This window comes from Rhea pennata, chromosome 17, assembly GCF_028389875.1.
Source record: "Rhea pennata isolate bPtePen1 chromosome 17, bPtePen1.pri, whole genome shotgun sequence".
Taxonomy (NCBI): domain Eukaryota; kingdom Metazoa; phylum Chordata; class Aves; order Rheiformes; family Rheidae; genus Rhea; species Rhea pennata.
In genome coordinates, this window is record NC_084679.1 from 14947678 (window position 1) to 14965869 (window position 18192).

Sequence of the window (18192 nt, forward strand, 5' to 3'; positions counted from 1 at the left end):
ACGGCCGCCGAGTAGGGCCTCCAGCGCCCGTGCTCGCCGAGCCACTCCCAGACCACGACACGCGCCCCACTCACCGGCGCGACGCCCGGCGCCAGCGGCACCCCCGGGCCCCACCGGGCCATGGCGGGACGCCCGCCGGCGCCGGCTTCTTTTTCTTCCCTTCTCTTTTCGCTGCTCCCGGCGTGGACGGCAGCGCTGGAATCACTGCGGGGCTCTGCAGAGGCCGGAGCTGCCAGCCGGATCCCGGCGGCTCCCGAGCCGCCCGGCGCCGCTCCCGCGGGGCCGCCGCTCCGGCGAGCGATCCATCACCCGGCCGGGCGCCCGCCGCTTCCTCCGGCCCGTTCCTCCGGGACGGGGCTCAGGGCACGGGGCCTCGCGGCGGCATCCGGCTCCGGGCAATGCTGCGGAGAGAGGGCGCGCGCTGCGGGGCGCCGCCGGCCCCGCTGCCCCCCTCCTGCTCCGCACGTCCCGCCGGTCGGCCGCGCCGGCCCCGGAGCACGTCGCGGGTGGCAGGGGACGGCGGCGGGGGGGGGGGGGACACGCACGCAAACGTAACGTCGCCTGCAAAGCAGGGGCGCAGCGCCTGGCCCCCGGGCCCGGCCAGCCCCAAACGGGTCGCGCGTCCCACCGGGACGGCAGAGCTGGGCAGGGGGGGAGCAGGGGACAAGCGAGGCGGTCGCAAACCGGGGTGCTGCAAGCCCCGGGGTCTCCCGCGGCCCCGCTCCGGCCGCTGCTGATTTATGAGCTGCGCTGCGGGCACCGGGCTGGGGGTTATGCCGGGCCGCTGGCTCCCCCAGCCCCACGGAGCCGGCACGCGACGGCGGTGGTGGTGGTGGTGGGGTGAGCAGGGAGGCGTTTTGCTGCACACCCGCCGGACACAAGCGCGCACACGCACACGCCGAGCCAGCCAGGGCCGCCCGGCCGCCGAGCTGCGTGCAGCCCCCTGCGCGTCGCCCGGCCCCGGGGCACCCCCGCGGTTGGGCACACACACGCGTGCACACACACATGCACACACACGCACATGCACACGCACACAGGCGGCAGGGGACACACGCGCTCGCCCCGTCACGCGCCGGTGCGCGCCCACGCGGTGCTCGCCGGGGCACCGGGCACCCGGGGGTGTGTGTGGGGGGGTCTCACCCCCAAAGAGCCGGGAGAGGAGGGGGGCGCGGGGAGGGGGGGGGAGCAGCCGGGCCCAGCCCCCGGTGCGCGGCATCCCCAGGGCGCGACGCCCCCCGCGATGCACGGTGCCCCCCCCGGGCCCGCTGCGCGGCATGCCCGGCGCACGGTGCCCCCTCCCGGTCGGTGCCCGGCCCCGCCGCCCCCCGGTGCACGGCGCGCCCCGGCCCCGCCGCCGCCGCCCCCCGGGGCCCGGCGGCCCCCGCGCCGCCGCCCGCCCCCGCCCGCGCCGCTACCTGCGGCGGCCGCAGCCGCAGCGGGACCCGCAGCCGCCCCGCGAGCGGCGGCGGCGGCGGCAGCGCAGGGCCGGGGCGGCGGCGGCGGCGGCGCTCCGCCAGCGCCAGGCGGCCGCGGGCACCGGCGGCGGCGGCGCGCGCGGCCGCGCGCGGGCACCCGCACCGGGCACCCGCGCCGGCCCCCGGCGCTCCGGGTTCCCGCGTGTGCGCGCACACGCCGCGCGGTGGCACACGCGTGTGCGCCTGGGCAGCGCGCCAGCCCCTCGGCTCGGCGCGTAGCTGCGCACACGCGTGTGCCCGGCCCCTCCCCCCCGCCTTGCCCCTGCTCTGCCTCGCCCGCGCGCGAGCACTGGGCGAGGCAGGTCTTGCACACACACGCACGCTTGCACACGTCTGCCCGTCCTTCTGTGCACACACCCGCCCGCCTTTGCACACACTTGCACTCCCAGCACACACGTGGGCGCATGCGCATATCAGATCTCACATGCACGTGCATGCTCATCCTTGCACGCACGCTCTCAACACACGCATTTGCACACACACCTGCCCTCATGTGTGCATGCGTGCTCACACACACATGCATTCAACATGTACATCTGCACACATGCATGCACACGCGTACCACCCTCTCGTGCACACGTGCTCTCACACATATGCACTAGCGCACATCCGCAGGTGTGCACACACATGCACGCACATGCACAGACTGTGCACACAAGGAAGCGCACAGGCACATGCCCACACACGTGCACACACACACGGGGGCTGTGTCCATGGAGGGGGTAGATCCGGGAGCAAAAAAGGGCAGATTTGGGGATGGGGGGGGGGCTACTGCGGCTGTGCCTGCAAAAGGGCAGATTTGGGGACACATCTGGGGACAGAGGGGTTTCTGCTCCGGCCGTGCCTGCAGAGGGGCATGTTTGGGGACGCAGCTGAGGCCAGAGCACATGTTGCTCTCGGGTTCCCGGCCACGTGTCCCATTCCCACCCTGCCGACCACGAGGACCACGGCAAACTCACCGGACACGGTGACCCAGGGCCTCCCAGGGAGCGGCGCCTGCTGCACCCCCACAGGCATTCAGGCAGGCTGGGCTGGTGGTTGTGGGCCACGGTGGCAGGGCTGGGCAGGGACAGGCCACCATGGCCTCGCTGTGCCACTTGGTGGGCTCGGCCACGTCACGTGGCACCCCGATGTGGCGCCCCGGCACAGGCCTGCGGTGACCTGCTGGGAGCACTGTGCCCAGCACGGCACACGTGTAACGAGCTGACGGGTCAAACCCTGGGCAGAGGGGTTGTGGGGTCCCAGGTGCCCCATCGTGCCCCCAGGACCGGGACTCACCGTGCAGTGGCCGCAGGGTGTCCTAGGGCCCTTGGAGGGGACGCAGAGCCAGGGACCTAGAGGCTGATCAGCCATGGTGGGGACACTAGTGAGGTCCTGAAGGTGCTAATGGGAGCTGATTGCACCGAGCAGCCCCAGCTGGGACCCCCCGTGGCCCTGGAGCTCCGTTTTGGCTCAGCCTAGACCCCTGGTCCCTGCCCGAGCTCCAGTGTGGGGTGCCCATCTCCAGCCCTGGCCTGCCTTCAGCTTTCCCAGCTCTCCTGACTCCTGACCTTGCTTTACTTGATGACCTTGGGGCAGTTGATGGGACTTGTTGCTGCCACCACCCTGCTTGGGTGCTACAGGAGTGTGTCCCATGGGTGAGCCACCACCAGCTCTCAAGGACAGCCCAAGCTGCCCTGTGATGTGGAGCTCGACCACCCCACGCTCCAGAGCCCCAGTGATGCTCTTGGCTCTGGAGTGGGTCTGGGGGACCACCATGGTGCAGCGGAGGCCAACGGGGAGTCAGTCGGCCACTGGCTACGTGATCCAGCCTATGAAACCAGCCACAGAAGCTGGGTGGCAGGAACAAACCCATGTGGCCGCTCTAGCTTAGGCCCTCGAAGATGACATGGCCAGAGTTGACGTAGGCACGAGACTCCACCTCGCCGTGCCACCAACCATCACCCTGTTGGGTGGATGCACTGGCCAAGCACTGCTCTGCCAGTCTCAGGGACCTCCCATGGTTTTGTGTCCTCTTGAGTTTGTCCAGAGCACCAGGATCCTGACTCAATCCCACCAACCCCAACTGCAGTCCTCACTGTGGATGGGAGATGCACACAAGAAGGCTGAGCACCCATCTCAGGGAAACTCTGGCACCTGGATGCTGAGATTTTGTCCTTCCCCACTCTGCCTGTGCCCGTCTCTGCAGTCACTAGTGAGCTGTCTGGATCAGTGAAGAGCACCCCTGTCCCAGGCATAGGGCAGGAGGTGCCTCGGGGCATGTTGGTGCCCTGTTGCACCCCAACAGCAAGGCTTGAGGTGCATGTCGAAGATGGCTGGGCGCGCAGTCATCTACCCCACCTGTGGCCCTGTGGGCCACCTCTGCTGACAGCTGACAGGGCACTGATGGCCTCAGTAGCCCTGCCTGGCACCCCCAGTCATCCCTGGGGTCCTTGCTGGTCCTCGCTGCTCCCTGACCTGGGGATCCAGGGCTGGGACAGAGAAACAGCATGGGGACATGGAGCCAGGGCAGGGATTTGGTGCTGGGAGAGGGATATGGCATGGGACGTGGAGCCAGGGCAGGCACACAGCATGGGGACATGGAGCCAGGACATGGAGCCAGGGCAGGGATATAGCATGGGGACCTGGAGCTGGGGCAGGGAAGTGGAACCAGGACAGGGACATGGAGGTGGGACAGGGACACAGCATGAGGACGCAGAGCTGGACTCAGCCCCCTGCTGTGGAGCCCTGGAGGGGTTTAAGCCCCCGAGCAGGTGGTAGGTGCTGGGGTGGGACAGGGGACCAGGACAGGGTCCCTCAGGGAGTGCTGGTGGGCTCCCAGTGCTGGCGGGCTCCTCTTCCTCCCACCGCCGGGCGCCCCAGCTCCCAGCACCCTCCATGCTGGGACAGAGCCTGGCAGCCCCCGGGGCACGCGGCCTCGGGGCAGGGGGGAGCACGCCCCCCCCTCCCGCCTTGTTTAGTCTGAGGAGGAGCCAGGGTGACCTTCAGCTCCTCCAAGGGCTGCCGCGTCCCGGCAGGAGCCAGCCCACGGAGACGCCGGCGTCTCCTCCCGCCGCCTTTGGAGCGAGGTGTGCCCGAGAGCCGGCGACGGCGGGGCACGGCGGAGGCGGCGGCACGCCGATGTCACCGCGTGTGGCGCTTCCCAGGCCGGCCCTGGCAGGGGGACTCGGTCCCGGGGTGCTGGTGCCACGCCAGGGTGGGGGCACCTCCGATGGGGGCTCTGCCCTTCCCCACGCGGCGAGGAGCCCGGCACGTCCTGGCGCCTTGGCCCCGGCCCAAGCGGCCTTGGCAGCGCTCGGCTCCCTGGCACGCTGCCGGCTGCCGGTCGTCCCTGCCGTCCCCGTGCCCCTGGCCCGGCGCCACGCCGCCCCGGGAGGTGGGCGCGCGGCAGTGGGGGGCCCGCGGGCAGAGCACCCACGCCGGGGCACCCGTGCACGGGGCCATCTGCTGGATCGCCATCACCTGGAGAGGGGGGAGGGGGGACGGGGATGCAGCCGCCGCGGTGACACCCCAGCTGCGCCGGCAGAGAGGGGGGGCGCCGAGGGGTGCCCCCCCCACCGCTGCGCTCCCGCTGCGCTCCTGCCACGCCGGGCACGTTCCCGGATGCCCGGGCAACCTCAGCTCCTGCTGGCACGGGAAGAAACGCTCGGCTTTTCCCGCGCTCCCTCCGGCGGGCTCAGCATCTGGGGGGGCCGGTGGGCCTGTGGGCAGAGGCAGCACCACAAAAGAGGGAGAAAAGAGGCTCTTTGAAGAGCGCCCAGGAGGCAGAGCGAGGAGGGGCCGTGCCAAGTTGCCCCCGGAGCCGCCACGTGCCGGGCCCTTGGCCAAGGCCGGCCCGGCGGCGCGAGGCCCGGCGTGGGCGCTGGCGGTCCCCGGCCGTGCCGGGAACAGCGTGCCCATTCTCCCGGCCCCCACGGGCGCAGGGGCGGCTGGTGCCCGCTCAGCCCCGGGCCCCGCGCCAGGCCCCCTCCCCACGGCGGCGGCACAGGGCCGGGATTGTGGTGGTGCCAGGCTGGGGGCCCCGTGTCACCGCCGTCCCCGGGGTGCGCCACTGCGGCAGTGGGACACGGCAGCCTGCCTGGGGCAGCGCCCGCGGGTGCCCCCACGTGCCCAGGCTGAGCCACCCCCCGGGGACGTGCCATAGGGACAGCCTGGCCCGGCCCCAGGGGATGCGTCCGGCCCAGCACGCACAGACCACACACATGCACCCTGCGCCGCCTGTCACAGCCGCCTGCACGCACACCCCCTGCCGCCTGTGCAGACCCCCCGCACACTGGGGCACACACGCTGCCCGTGCGGGCTCCCCTCCCACACCAATACACATGCTGACACCCTGTTCCCGTACCGCTGCAGACCACACACACATGCACACGCACACACCCGGGTGCAAACAGGCAGCCGGATGCACAGCCAGACAGACGCAAACACGCAGCTCTATACAAACACAGGCAGACGTACACACGCTCCCGCCTGTATACAAACACGCGGCCGGGTGCGCACAGGCGCCCGGGGACACGCAGGCGTGCACACGCAGACCTACACCCACGCGGGCGTCACTGCCGCACGCGGCCCTGTGCCTGGGCACACTCACGCACGCACACACACACACACACACACACACGCACAGGGACGCACACACTCGTGCTGGCCCCAGGGGCCCGATCCTGCCCCTTCCACTCTGGATTAGCCCCCGCACCCTGCACCCGGGGACCCCCGTCCGGATCCCTCTGACCGAACTGCCCCCCCCACCCAAGCCCGACCCCCGCTGAGTCCCCCTTGGACCGGATCCCCCCGGATCCCCTCTCGGTGCCCCCCGGAGCAGCTGCCCTGGGACCGGAGCCCCCGATCCCTCCTCGGGACCACCGAAGCAGCCCCGTGTCCCTGCTGGGACCGCCGAGGAGGGGGGCGGGGGGGGGGCGGAAGGCGGCGGAGGTGGTGGGGGGCGGAGGGTGCCTTCCTCCTCCTCCTCCTCCTCCTCCTCCTCCTCCTCCTCCCTCCGCCGCCGCCGCCCCGCGCAGCGAGCCGCGGCCGCCCCGCTCGGCGCGGCGGTGCCGGGGCAGCGCGGCGCAGCGAGCCGGGCCGCAGCGAGCCGCGCCGCGCCGAGCCGAGCCGGGCCGCGCCGGCATGGAGAGCCGCGCCGGGGGCGCCTGGCCCCGCCGCCTGCTCGCCCTGGGGCTCTGCTGCCTCCTGCCGCCCCCCGGCTCCGGCACACGGAGCCTGGCGGCGCTGCCGCCCGCCGCCCGCAGGTACGCGCCGCACCGCACCGGCACCGCACCGCGCCGGCACCGCACCGCGCCGGGGAGCGCTGGCCACCGGCATCGGCGGGCGCGGGCGGCACCGGCGACCCGCGGCTGCTGGGCGCGGGGGGCACCGGGGGACAGCGGGGCGCGGGGGACACAGGCTCCGGGCACGGGCGGCGGCGGGGGGGGGAAGGGGACAGCGGGTACCAGGCGCGGCGGGGCTGCTTGGCTCCGGGCCACCGGAGCCAGCGGGGCTCCGGGGCTGCCAGGGCTGGCACAGCTACGGGGCTCCTGGGACCTGCTGGGGGCAGTGGGACCTGCCGGGGCAGTGGGACATGCTAGGGGCGGTGGGACATGCTGGGGGCTGGCAGGGCTTAGCAGGGCTGCCGGAGTCGTCGGAGCTGCTGGAGTCAGCAGGATGCTTGGACCTTCTGGGGCTAGCAGGGCTACCGCGACTTACCAGGGCTGTTGGGGCTACCTGAGCTTACTGGGACTGCTGGGGCTCCCCACCGCTCCAGCTGGGGCCGAGGGAGTAGCAGCTCCATCCCCAAGTCCTGCCCGTGCTCGGGAAGCGGAGCGGTGGGGGGAGCCCTGCGCCCACTGTGCCTGTGGTGCCTCGCCCCCGTGGTCCCCGTCCCGGCGGAGCGGCAGGCGGCGTGGTGGCGGGGGTTGTTTACAGGAAATCTTTGGCTCAGGCCATGTCTCCGGCACCGGATTGCCGGGACCTCCCGGTTCCGCTCGGGTCGGCGAGGCAACGGGCAGAAGCTGCCTCATTTCCCCTTCCCCTCCCGGCCAAATCCAGGAAGCCTTGGCACCACCCTGGCCTCCCCCCACCTTGGGCTCCCCTAGCCTGTGGCTCCGCCCCTGTGGTGCCCCCTGCCCCACCGGTGGCATCCAGGGTACCCACCAGCCCCCTCCCCAGCCCACTCGCTGCACCTACGCACTGCTGGGGTCCCACATGCCTGAGCAGGGGGCATGGGGCCAAGAGGATGCTTTGGGGGCGGTTTGTTGGATTTGGAGCAAATCGAGGCGTGGAGTCCCGGGTGCTGAGCCCAGGCACGCTCGGTGCGCGAGCGCCGGCCCAGGAGCGGGCTGCGGGTCGGGTCAGGCCGGGCCATGTGAGCGCTCGCACGCCGGGCCCAGCCTCCGCGGCCGCTTCCAAGGGGGGCATTTCCCCGGCGCGGCACGGTGCGGCGTGGGGCAGGAGCGGGCCCCTCGCTCTGCCAAGATGGGGAGATTAGATGGGCCGGGGCCCGTTTGCCTGCCCCGGGGGTACCCGGCGCTGGCCCGTGCCATCCCCGCATGGCGCCGGTATCGTCTGGGAGCCGCTGGCATGTGGACCCACCCCACAGCCCGCTCATTCCCCATGCGGGCTGGGAGCCCCCGCTGGTCCCCTCGGGTCCCCCAGGCAGCCGCGGCGGGCAGAGCCTGGCATGAGGAGCCGGAGTGGAGCAGCGAGGTGCCCGGAGAAAGGGGCCTTTGTGTGGGACGGGCTGGGGGCGCGGGGTGCTGGGGAGGGGGGGGAACGCGAGCCGGTGCCAGCCCTGAGCCACCCAGGACGGCGGCAGGGATGGCACCCGTGGGCCCTCTCCAAGGGCTGCAGGTGCCCCCAGTTCCTCTTTCAGCAACTGGTGCTCCTACGCGGTGACGCGGACGGTGTCGTGCCACGTGCAGAACGGCACCTTCCTCCAGCGGGTGTTGCAGAGCTGCCGGTGGCCCCTGGCCTGCAGTGGTGGCAGGTGAGCGGGGCCCTGCAGGCAGCAGGCACGCGCGTCCTGCCGGCACCCCCCGCCCCCCCGCCCCAGGAAGGGCCCGCCAGGGTGCAGGGAGCTCCAGCCCCTCTGATGCCCTGCGAGTGCGGGGGGCTGAACCCCAAGCCCTGGGGGTTTGGGCAGCAGGCAATGCCAGCAGCTCGGGGACGTGTGTGACACATGTGCCCCGTTCTGTGCCGGCAGCTACCGCACCATCGTCCGGCCCATGTACCGCGTGGCCTACAAGACACTCACGGCGCTGGAGTGGAAGTGCTGCCCCGGCCACACCGGTGCCAACTGTGAGGAAGGTAGGACCCAGCGGGGTCATGGGAAGGGACCCAATGCTGGCCTGGCTGTGGGTGCTGCACCCAGTGTGGGCGGCACTGTCTCCTGGTCCTCTGCCCAGCTGGGCTGGGGGTGGCCTCACTGGCAGCCCCCAAGTGTATGTCGCCTCTGGCTTCTGGCATCACTGTAGGGGCCAGGCAGTGTGGGGCAGGGACACCAGTGAGTGCTGGGTGCTGTGCACCTGTGGACAGACGGATGGACCCGTGTGTGTGGATGGATGGATGGATGATGCTCCACAAGTGTGCACACAGGATGTGGTAGGGGCACCAGCAGGTGCTGGAGGCTGTGCCCCCATGGATGGGTGGATGGATGGATGGATGGATGGATGATGCTCATGGTTCTGCATACAGGATGTTGTAGGGGCACCAGCAGGTGCTAGGGGCTGTGCCCCCATGGATGGGTGGATGGATGATGCTCATGGTTCTGCATACAGGATGTTGTCAGGGCACCAGTAGGTGCTGGGGGCTGTGCACTCGTGGATGAACAGACAGACCATTGTGTAGATGGACAGATGGATGGATGATGCTCGTGGGTATGCACACAGCAGGGACACCAGCAGGCGCTGGGGCTATGCACCCGTGGATGGGATGGACCCACAAGTGGATGGATGAATGTTCGGATGATGCTCGTAGATGTGCATGCAGGATGTGGCAGGGGCACAAGTGGTGCTGGGGGCCAGGCACCCGTGGACGGGTGGGGGACAGATGGGCCCACATGCGGATGGACAGATGGATGATGTTCCTGGGATGGATGGATGGATAGATGAGTAGGTGGGCGGACGAAAGGATGGATGGATTGGTGGATGGATGACTGCGCCTGTGGACAGATGACCGCACGGGTGGGTAGGTGGATGGATATTCCCATGTGAGTGGACGGATGCATGGGTGGGCAGACAGGTGCGTGTGGGTAGGTAGATGGATGGACATTGCTGCGCACAGGTGGACGGACGGACGGATGTGTTCCGCGTGTGGATAAACAGCCCACACGTGGGTGGATGAGCAGAGACGCGGCTGGCATGGTGCCACATCGAGGGCCTGGTTGGCTGTGCCGTGGCCCAGGCCCGAACAGGGGGACGCTCCCGACGGATGGCCCTGCCGTGTAGGGACACCTCCAGGGACCGTGGGGACGGTGGGGCGGTGCAGAGGGCTGGGGGCTCTGTTGCCATGGGGTGGCAGCTGGCACATGCCCCAGAGGCCTTGGAACCAGCTGGGTGGCAGCAGCAGGGAGGGGAAGGGGGGAGGCTCTTCCTCCTCCTCCTCTTCCTCTTCCGCAAGTGCTTTCCCTCTCCCCTCCTTGTGCGTTGGCCCTGTGCCCTACATCTGGGTCCGCTTAGGACCGCATTGACTGTCCCCTCCAGCAGCAGCAGCGACGGGGCCTGGGTGTGGTGGCAGTGTCGGGGGAGCGGGGAGCGGGGTGCCAGCGGTCTCTGCGCCCAACACCCCTTTCTTGCTGCACCGGGCAACCCAGGGCACAGGGTGCTGGGACACCGTGCCAGGAGGCGGCAGTGCCCCCTGGGACCGGGTCTCCTGTCACATACCCCAGCTCTAAGCTGTGCTGGGGGGTCTCGCTGGGTGGTCGGTTTGGGGAGATCTGGCTGAGGGCTGTGGATGGTTTGGATGGAGCTGGCTCGCGGCCATGGGTGGGTTTGGAGGATCCAGCCCAAGGTCATGGAGAGGTTTAGGGGGGATCTGTCTCATGGTCTTGGATACTTCTGGGGGGGAGGATCTGGCTCCCAGATGTGGGTGGTCTTGGTGGGCGGTTTAGGTCAGGATCATTGGTAGGTTTGGGGGGATCTGGCCCAGGGTCATGAGTGGGTTTGGGGGATCTGGCTCAGGGTCTAGGGCAGCTTTGGGGGCATCTGGCTAATGGCCTTGGGGGGCTTTAGGGTGGATCTGGCTCACACTAGGATGTTTGGGGGGGCAGATTTAGCTCATGGTCGTGGGCAGGTTTGAGGGGATCTGGCTCAGGTTCGTGGATGGTTTGGGGGGAAGGACCCCCTGCAAATCCCCCTCACCCTTTTAGGGGGTGCCAGGCTGCAGATTTTCCCTGCGCCCCTTGGCCGTCCTGGGGGTCTCCCCATCGGTGGCTCCGTGCCGGGGAGGCCGGGCGTGCAGGGGTGGGGGGCGCGCGCCAGCCCCCACTGCTGGCTGAGCGCCCGTTCCCTCGGCAGACGCTCGCACCTACCTCGCGCCACGGGACGCCGCGTGGCCCGGCACAGCCCCGCGCCGGACCCCCCCGCGCCCCACGGCTTTCTCAGGTGGGTCCCCGGGCACCGCCGTGTCCCTCCGTCGGGGCCGCCGCTCGCTGCACCGTCTGCCACGGTGTCCCCAGGACGTCCCCGGGGCCGGGCCGACCGCGGCTCCCCGGAGCCGGCCGCTTCGGTGGGGGGGGTGGAGGGGTAACGAGGGGCGGCCGCGACGCTGCAGGGATGGGCGCCCGCCGGCCCCAGCGCCCCGCTCGGCTCTGCAGGGTGCCTCAACTGCAGCCGCCTCGGGGACCTGACGGCCCGTCTCTCCGCCCTCGAGGCCCAGGTGAGCACGGGGCGGGTGGCAGAGCCCCCCAGGGTGAGCGCCGGGGGGGGGCCGCCACTGCCGCCCCGCTGGGGGGGGGGCCCGCCGCTGCCCCCGCCGCGTGTCCGTCCCCCACACCGACATTTCATTGCCAGGTGGCCCGGCTCTCGGTGGCCGACCCCCCGCCATCCCCGGCGCCCAAGGGTGCCCCCCGGGGCCGGGGCCCCGGCGGCGGCCAGCTCTGGGGGGCACCCGCCGCCCGCGGGAGCCCCGGCGAGGAAGGTAAGCGGAGGCGTTCCTGGGGGGGGGCAGGGGGGGGGGCAGGCTCCGGCCGCGGCGCTGCCCGCTTGGGCTCCATCTCCAGGCATGCACGGCGCTGGATGGCCCCTGTCCCGGCGGGCATCCATGCAGAGGGTGGGGTGGGGGCCGTGCTGAGCCCCCTGAGCCCCCTTCAGCCCCCAGACCCCCCAAAATATCTCAGAGCCCCCCCCGAATCCCCTCCCCCCCCGGTGCTGGAGCCGGAGGTGGTGCAGCTTCGAGCCTAGAGCCGTCCCCTGCTCTCGCCCCTCCGGGCTCCTTCCCGACCCAGTTCCCTCGGGAAGCCCTGGCTGCCCCCCCCCCGGGATGGAGCTGCCCCCCAGCTGCCAGCCAGTACTGCCGGGGATGGAGAGGGGGCCAGGAGCCCCCCGCACCCCCTCGCTGCTCCCCGTCTGTCCCCCCCCCCCGGTGACAGCCAGAGCCCCCGTGGGCCAGGGCCGTGGCGGGGTGGGGGGGTGGGGGGGGTCCCAGAGCCTTGGGGCACATGAGCGCTCAGCACCGCCGGGGGCCGGGCGCCCGGCCTTCGCGCTCCTCTTCCTCCCTCCAGGGCCCCCGGGTCCCCCAGGAGCCCCCGGCCACGACGGAGCTAGAGGCCTCCTCCCTGGAGAGAAGGGCCCCCCCGGGCGCCCGGGCCCCCCTGGACCTCCCCGGCCCCCCGTGGAGCCAGCTGTAGCCCACGTGCCCGACCCGAGTAAGGAGGGGTCCCCTGTGTGGGGGTGGCCCCGGGCACAGGGCCGGGGGCTTGGGGGCGCTTCACCCCCCACCAACTCCCCACGGCTCCCGGGGTGCCGGTAGCCCCGAGGGCTGCCCGGGGGGGGGGGAACCACTCCAGGGGGGTCCCGGGGAGGGGGCAGGAGGTGGGGGAGGACCCCCCGGCGGAGCAAGCAGCACCGCTGTGGATTCCCTGCTGTCTAGTGCCAGGGTTGTGCCCCGGCTCCCCCCCCCCCCCCGCCGGGGCTCCAAAGGGGTTTATTCCCCTCCTAATCTCATGAGGCTCCCGGGAACTGCCGGATCTCGGCCTCCGCTGCCAAGCGTGGCTCAAAATGTGCCCGGAGGAGGGAGGGGATGGCACGCTGTGGGGTGGGGGGGGTGACGGGGAGGGGGGTGCAGGCGGTTCCCTAATCCTCGTGCAGGCGTCTGGCCTGTCCGCGGGGCTGCGGAGAAGGGGCTGGAAGCCCCTCGCGCGGGCTCGGGGCGGCTTGGCGCGGTCGCAGCGCCGGTGGCGCCGGGAGCCTCGGCGGAGGCGCCCGCCCACGCCGCCCGCCCGCCGCTCTCCCGCAGGCGACCCGCTGCTCTCCGACGCCTTCGCCCGCGTGGCCGGGGCAGTCGTGGGCCCTGCCGGACCCCCGGGGCCCGTGGGGCCCGTGGGTGAGTTTCTCCCCTACCCGAAGGGGCGCTGGGGGGGGGGGACATCGCCCGCGCAGGGCCCTGCTGAGCCCTGTCCCATCTCCTCGCAGGCCCCCCCGGACCCCCTGGGCCAGTCGGGCTGCCCGGTCCCCCAGGACCCCACGTAAGTGCTGGGAGCGGCGGGCGCGGGGTGGCGGAGCCGAGCCCCGGGGCGCTGGGGGCCCGTGCGCAGTGCCACCACCCTGGGCACGTGGCTGAGGCCGCGCGTTTTCATCACGCAGGGTAAAGCCGGAGCGCCCGGAGCTGCCGGCCCCCGCGGGGAGAAAGGAGACAGGGTGAGTCCCCGGGGGGGGGGGTGTCCCCGTGCCTGCATCCAGCCTGGCGCCCGCCCCCAGGGCAGGGCAGGAGCCCTGCAAGCTGCGTGCAATGAGCTTGCGGGGTCTCAGCCCACAGGGCGGGGGGGGGGGGGGAGATGAGCAGGGTGGAGGGTGGCACCGCGCCGTGCCCTGGCCACGGGCAGGCGGCAGCACCCTGCGTGGCCGGCGCTGCCTTGGCCTGCTCCTGTGCCCCGTGTGCGGCACCAGGAGCACCCCCAGCCCCTCGCGAGCCCCCCGGGCCCTGCCTGCGGTGCCGCCGAGCCCCGGGCGCCCCGCACGGCCGCTCACGGGCTTCCTCCTCGCGCGCCAGGGCCCCCGAGGATACCCGGGCAGCCGCGGCCAGGACGGGGCGCAGGTACGTTGCTGGGATGGGGCGCACAGGCCGGAGCCCCCCGGGGCCGGCGGCTGCCGGGGGGCACGTGCCCCCCCCCTTCGCCCCCCATCCTCTGCCAGCCCTTCTCCTTTCCGTGTCGCAGGGCGAGCCGGGCCCCAGGGGCGAGCCGGGCGAGAAGGGCACGTGGGTAAGTGCCAGGCGGGGGGTGGCCTCCGGGGATGAGGTGGAGTCCGGGATCGGGGGTCATCCAGCGCTGGACGTGCTGCCACATGGGCCCGGGATGCGGCAGGGACCCCCCACCACCACCACCACAGGGGACAGGGGGACCTGCCCTCCGGCTGCAGCCTTCCTTACTAACCCCGGGCCCCCGCGTGCAGCCACCGAGCGCGTGCCCTCGGCCACTGAGCCCCCCAGCATGCGGGGGTGCTGGGACACCACGTGCTGTCCTGTGCCCACCCTGGCCAGGGGGACAGCACGGCCCCTCCGCATGGAAATGTGCCGCCTGTGCCCGTCCCGGGACCCCAGAGATGGCCTGGGGGTCCTCAGCTGTGTCCTGCACCCGCATCTCCTCCCCGGGACCCCAATGAAGGCATGGGGGTCCCCGCTGTGCCTGGCACCAGCATTGCACCCCCGGAACCCCGATGATGGCATGGGGGTCCCCGCTGTGCCTGGCACCAGCATTGCACCCCCGGGACCCCAATGAAGGCATGGGGGGTCCCCGCTGTGCCTGGCACCAGCATTGCACCCCCGGGACCCCGATGATGGCATGAGGGTCCCCGCTGTGCCTGGCACCGGCATTGCACCCCCAGGATCCGATGATGGCATGAGGGTCCCCGCTGTGCCTGGCACCGGCATCATGTCCCCAGGACCCCAGTGACAGCATGGGGGTCCCCAGCTGCACCCAGCACCCCTGTCACACCCCGAGACCCTGGTGACGGCCTGGGGGCCCCCGCTGTGCTTGGTCGCCCACCCCCAATGCTGGGGGTGGCACTGCCAGCCCGGCCCCCGCCTGCCATCCGCTGTCCCCTCCAGCGGCGTGCCGGGCATTGGGGTGCAGAGCAGGGCTGGCCCCGGGACGGCCCCGAGGACGCGCGCGCTGGGGGGACGGGGTTGGGCTCGGACCCCCCGCTCCTTCCGCCCGTGCTGCGGTAAGCCGGGGGCACCGGGGGTGAATGCACCCAGCCCCGAGGTGGGCGCTGGCTCCGGCGGCCGGGCGGCCTTGCAGCCGCAGCGGGGTGCCCGGGCTGGGGTCGGTAGGGTGCGGGACCCCCGTGTGCTCGGCGGCACCCAGGGGTGGCGCGGGGGTCTGCCCCCACCCCCCGCACACCCTCAGGGCGCCCGTCTCTTCCTCCGCAGGGGGAGGGTTTACACCAGCTCCGCGAGGCGCTCAAGATTTTAGCCGAGAGGGTTTTAATCTTGGAAACGATGATCGGGCTCTACGGTGAGTGGGGGCCGCGGCAGAGCGAGCCCCGGCCTCCGCTTGCAGGCAGGGGTCCCGCGGGACCCCCCCTCCCGGCGCCGGGGGGATCGCTGGCCCCCTGCCAGCGGCACGGCGCAGGTGGGCCCGGACCCACCGACCCCTCCCAACATATGACATCGTCACGCAGGCATGACATCGTCAGCCATGCGGTGACGCCGTGGCACCGGGAGCCGCTCGTAGGGCAGGGGCTGGCGGCAGAGGGCCATCGGGGCACCCCGGGGTGCCAGCCGCAGGGGACCGGCCTTGGGCACAGATGCCCATGACAGTCTCTGCGCTGGGGACAAGCAGGTGCCACCAGGGCAGGTTGGGGACGTGTCCCCCCCGCCGCCTCAGCTTGGGGCACCCCCAAGGAGTCACCAGTGGGGCCACGATCAGAGCAAGGGAACCCCTCGCATCCCCCCTGGGACCACGGGAGCACCCAGCACCCCTGGCACCAGGGGCCCCGCAGCACCCGCTGGCACCGGGGGAGCCTTGATTCCCCCCTCTTGGAAGCACCTGGCATCCTGGCGAGCCCCCAGCACCCTCCTGGGAGACCTGGCACCCCCCACCCGTTCAGCGGCACCCCTCTGGGCCCCCGAGCCTGCTCCTGTGCCCGCTGCCGGCCCGGCTGCGCCCGTGCTGTGCCGCCCGCGCCACTGCTGCTCCCGCGGGGCAAATGCGCTCTCTGCTCTGCTCTCTCACTCTCCACCAGGCCAGTAGCTTCCAAACCCTCCTGCTGCAGCAGGCCCGGCTGGAGGTCCTGGCTAGAAGGGTCACCTTGCTGGAAGCCATCAGCTGGCCAGGTAACAGCGCCGCTTTCCTTCTCCCCTCCCCGCATGAGCCGGGCTCACTGCGTTCCCCCGGGAGCGGGCCCGGGAGCTTGGGCTGCCTGGAGCAAGGGAAGCCGGAGCCCCTGCGAGTAAGGGAGCCTCCAGAGCTCCTCTCGAACCAAGTGAGACCATGGAGATCCTTGATCCAAGATGCCAAGGGAGACCCTGGAGCTCCCCAAGGACTAAAGGAGGCCCTAGAGAATCTCTTGGACCAAGGAAGACCTTGAAGCCCCTTGGACCAAGGGAGATCCTGGAGCTCTCCAAGGACCAAGAGAACTCATGGAGAATCTCTTGAACTAAGGGAGACCATGGAGACCATCTTGAATCAAAGGAGACTATGGAGACCTCTTGGATCAAGGGAGACCTTGGAGCCCCTAAGACCAAGGGAGCCTGTGGAACTTCCCAAAGACTCAGGGAGCCCCTGGAGAACCTCTTGGACCAAGGGAGACCATGGAGACTATCTTGAACCAAGGGAGACCCTGGAGCTCCCTAAGGACGAAGGGAGCCTCTGGAGCCCCTCTTAAACCAAGTGGGACCATAGGGACCCTCTTGGATTGAAGGAAACCCCAGAGACTCCCCTGGGAGCAAGGGAGCCCCCAGTGCCCGGCCCCCTCGGTGCCAGGGCGCCGAGCCGTGTGCTGGCAGGTGCCCCCCCTCTGTCTTTCTCTTCTCTCTGCCTCCGCTTTGCGGCTCTGCTTTTTTGCAGGGAGGGGGCTCTTTCCTTTCCGCATGCCAGGCAGGGGGTGCCAGCCGGGTGCCAGGCAGGGGGTGCCAGCTGGGCACGGTAGCCACAACGACCTGGGTTGTGCCCAGGCGGGCAAGACGCCGGGGAGAAACCTCGGAGCCGGAGAGCACCGGGGGCCCCCTCCGCCCCCAGGGAGCAGTGGAGCCAGCTACCCCCCAACCCGGCGCTCAGTGCCTCTCACCGGGGTGTCTCGCCGGGGACGGGCGGGGGTCCGCGCGGTGCCGGTGGTGCCAAGCCGGGGCCTCACACCGCCGCTCTCCTCTCTCCTCCGCAGAACCGGAGCCCGGCTCGGGCAGCGGCCCCGGGGGGCCGCCGGCACCCGGCCCCCCCCGCCAGCGGCGCGCCGGCACCCAGTGACAGGAGGCACCGGGCACGGCGGCGTCCCCCAGCCTCGTCCCGCCGCCCCGCAGGGCTTTCTGGTGCTCGCCGGCGCGACCTCGCCGGCCTGATCCCGACGCTTCGGCCCCTTCCACCGCTGCTTCCCGGGGACGCCCGTGCCGGCGCCCCCCGCCCCCGGGGCAGGACGGGCGCTGGGGGCTCCTGCGCCCCCCCGGGCGCCTGCTCGCACCCGCTGCTGCGGGACAGGCCCGGGACGCCGCGGCATTAAACAGCTCCCCGCAGCCCGTGTGCAGCACCGTGCCGTCCGCCGCGCGCGCGCCCCGCCGGCACGGGGACCCCCACCGCCACCCCGGGGTGGGCGCCCTCCCGGGCGGGCGCAGCCTCAGCGCCCCGCGGCTGCCCCCGGCCCCCTGCCGCGCGCCCCGGCCTCCCGCCGCGGCACCCCGGGCACGGCGGGCGCAGGGGGCCCCACGGGGCTCCACGGGGCCCCGCGGCCACGAGGGACCCCGAGGGCCCCGGGACCTCACGGAGCTGCGGCCGCCCTCGCTGCGCCTCCCGGGGCTGCCTCCCTCCCACGGGCCCGGCCCGGCCCACGTCCCCTTGCTCGCCGCGTGACGTCACGCCTGATCTGCGGGCCCGCAGCACGACGTCATGCCGTGCGCCACGGTGACATCACACGTGATGCCACGCGGCAGCTGGCCCCACTGGGACGTCGCCCTGCCGCCGCGATGACGCCCCGCGATGACGCCGCACGCCGCGGCCTCGCCTGCCCGCCTCTGCCACGTGACGTCAGGCGGTGACATCACGCGCAGACGGCGGCGCCACCGGCCGCCGCGTGACGTCAGACACCGGCACCCCGCGGCCGCGCCCGGCCCCGCGCTGCGCCCCGAGGCCGGGCCCGCTCTTGCGCGACGCTCCCTAACCGCGGCGGGCCGAACCACTGCGCCGCCTGGGAGGGGGACGGCGAGGCAGCGCGGGGGCAGCGCAACTTCCAGCGGCGCCCGCGGCCTCGGAGGCCGGTACCAGCTTTTGGCCATACCTAGGCAGATCCGAGGTCCCGGCAGCGGGACGGCCGCGGCGCGCGCTGCCCCTCGGTGAGGCAGCCGCCGGGCCGCAACCCCC

The 18192-nt window shown here is 72.1% G+C and overlaps 1 protein-coding gene across 1 annotated transcript; it reads left to right on the forward strand.

The window, feature by feature from the left end:
- Positions 1-6599: 6599 nt before the first annotated feature.
- On the forward strand, positions 6600-17351 carry EMID1 (EMI domain containing 1). The gene is made up of 14 exons (XM_062590020.1): positions 6600-6721; positions 8341-8454; positions 8671-8774; positions 10982-11068; positions 11281-11342; positions 11477-11603; positions 12187-12330; positions 12921-13007; positions 13097-13149; positions 13268-13321; positions 13674-13718; positions 13840-13884; positions 15054-15138; positions 17006-17351. Exons 1-14 carry the CDS (start codon positions 6600-6602, stop codon positions 17086-17088), a joined length of 1212 nt encoding a protein of 403 aa, XP_062446004.1. The 3' UTR covers positions 17089-17351.
- Positions 17352-18192: the final 841 nt, after the last annotated feature.

Bases quoted from the DNA above. Each gene is read 5' to 3' on its own strand.
- EMID1 (XM_062590020.1), top strand. From the start codon at position 6,600: ATGGAGAGCCGCGCCGGGGGCGCCTGGCCCCGCCGCCTGCTCGCCCTG. The intron at 11,604-12,186 runs GTAAGCGGAGGC...TCCTCCCTCCAG, and splicing joins CGGGAGCCCCGGCGAGGAAG to GGCCCCCGGGTCCCCCAGGA. The intron at 13,719-13,839 runs GTACGTTGCTGG...TCCGTGTCGCAG, and splicing joins GCGGCCAGGACGGGGCGCAG to GGCGAGCCGGGCCCCAGGGG.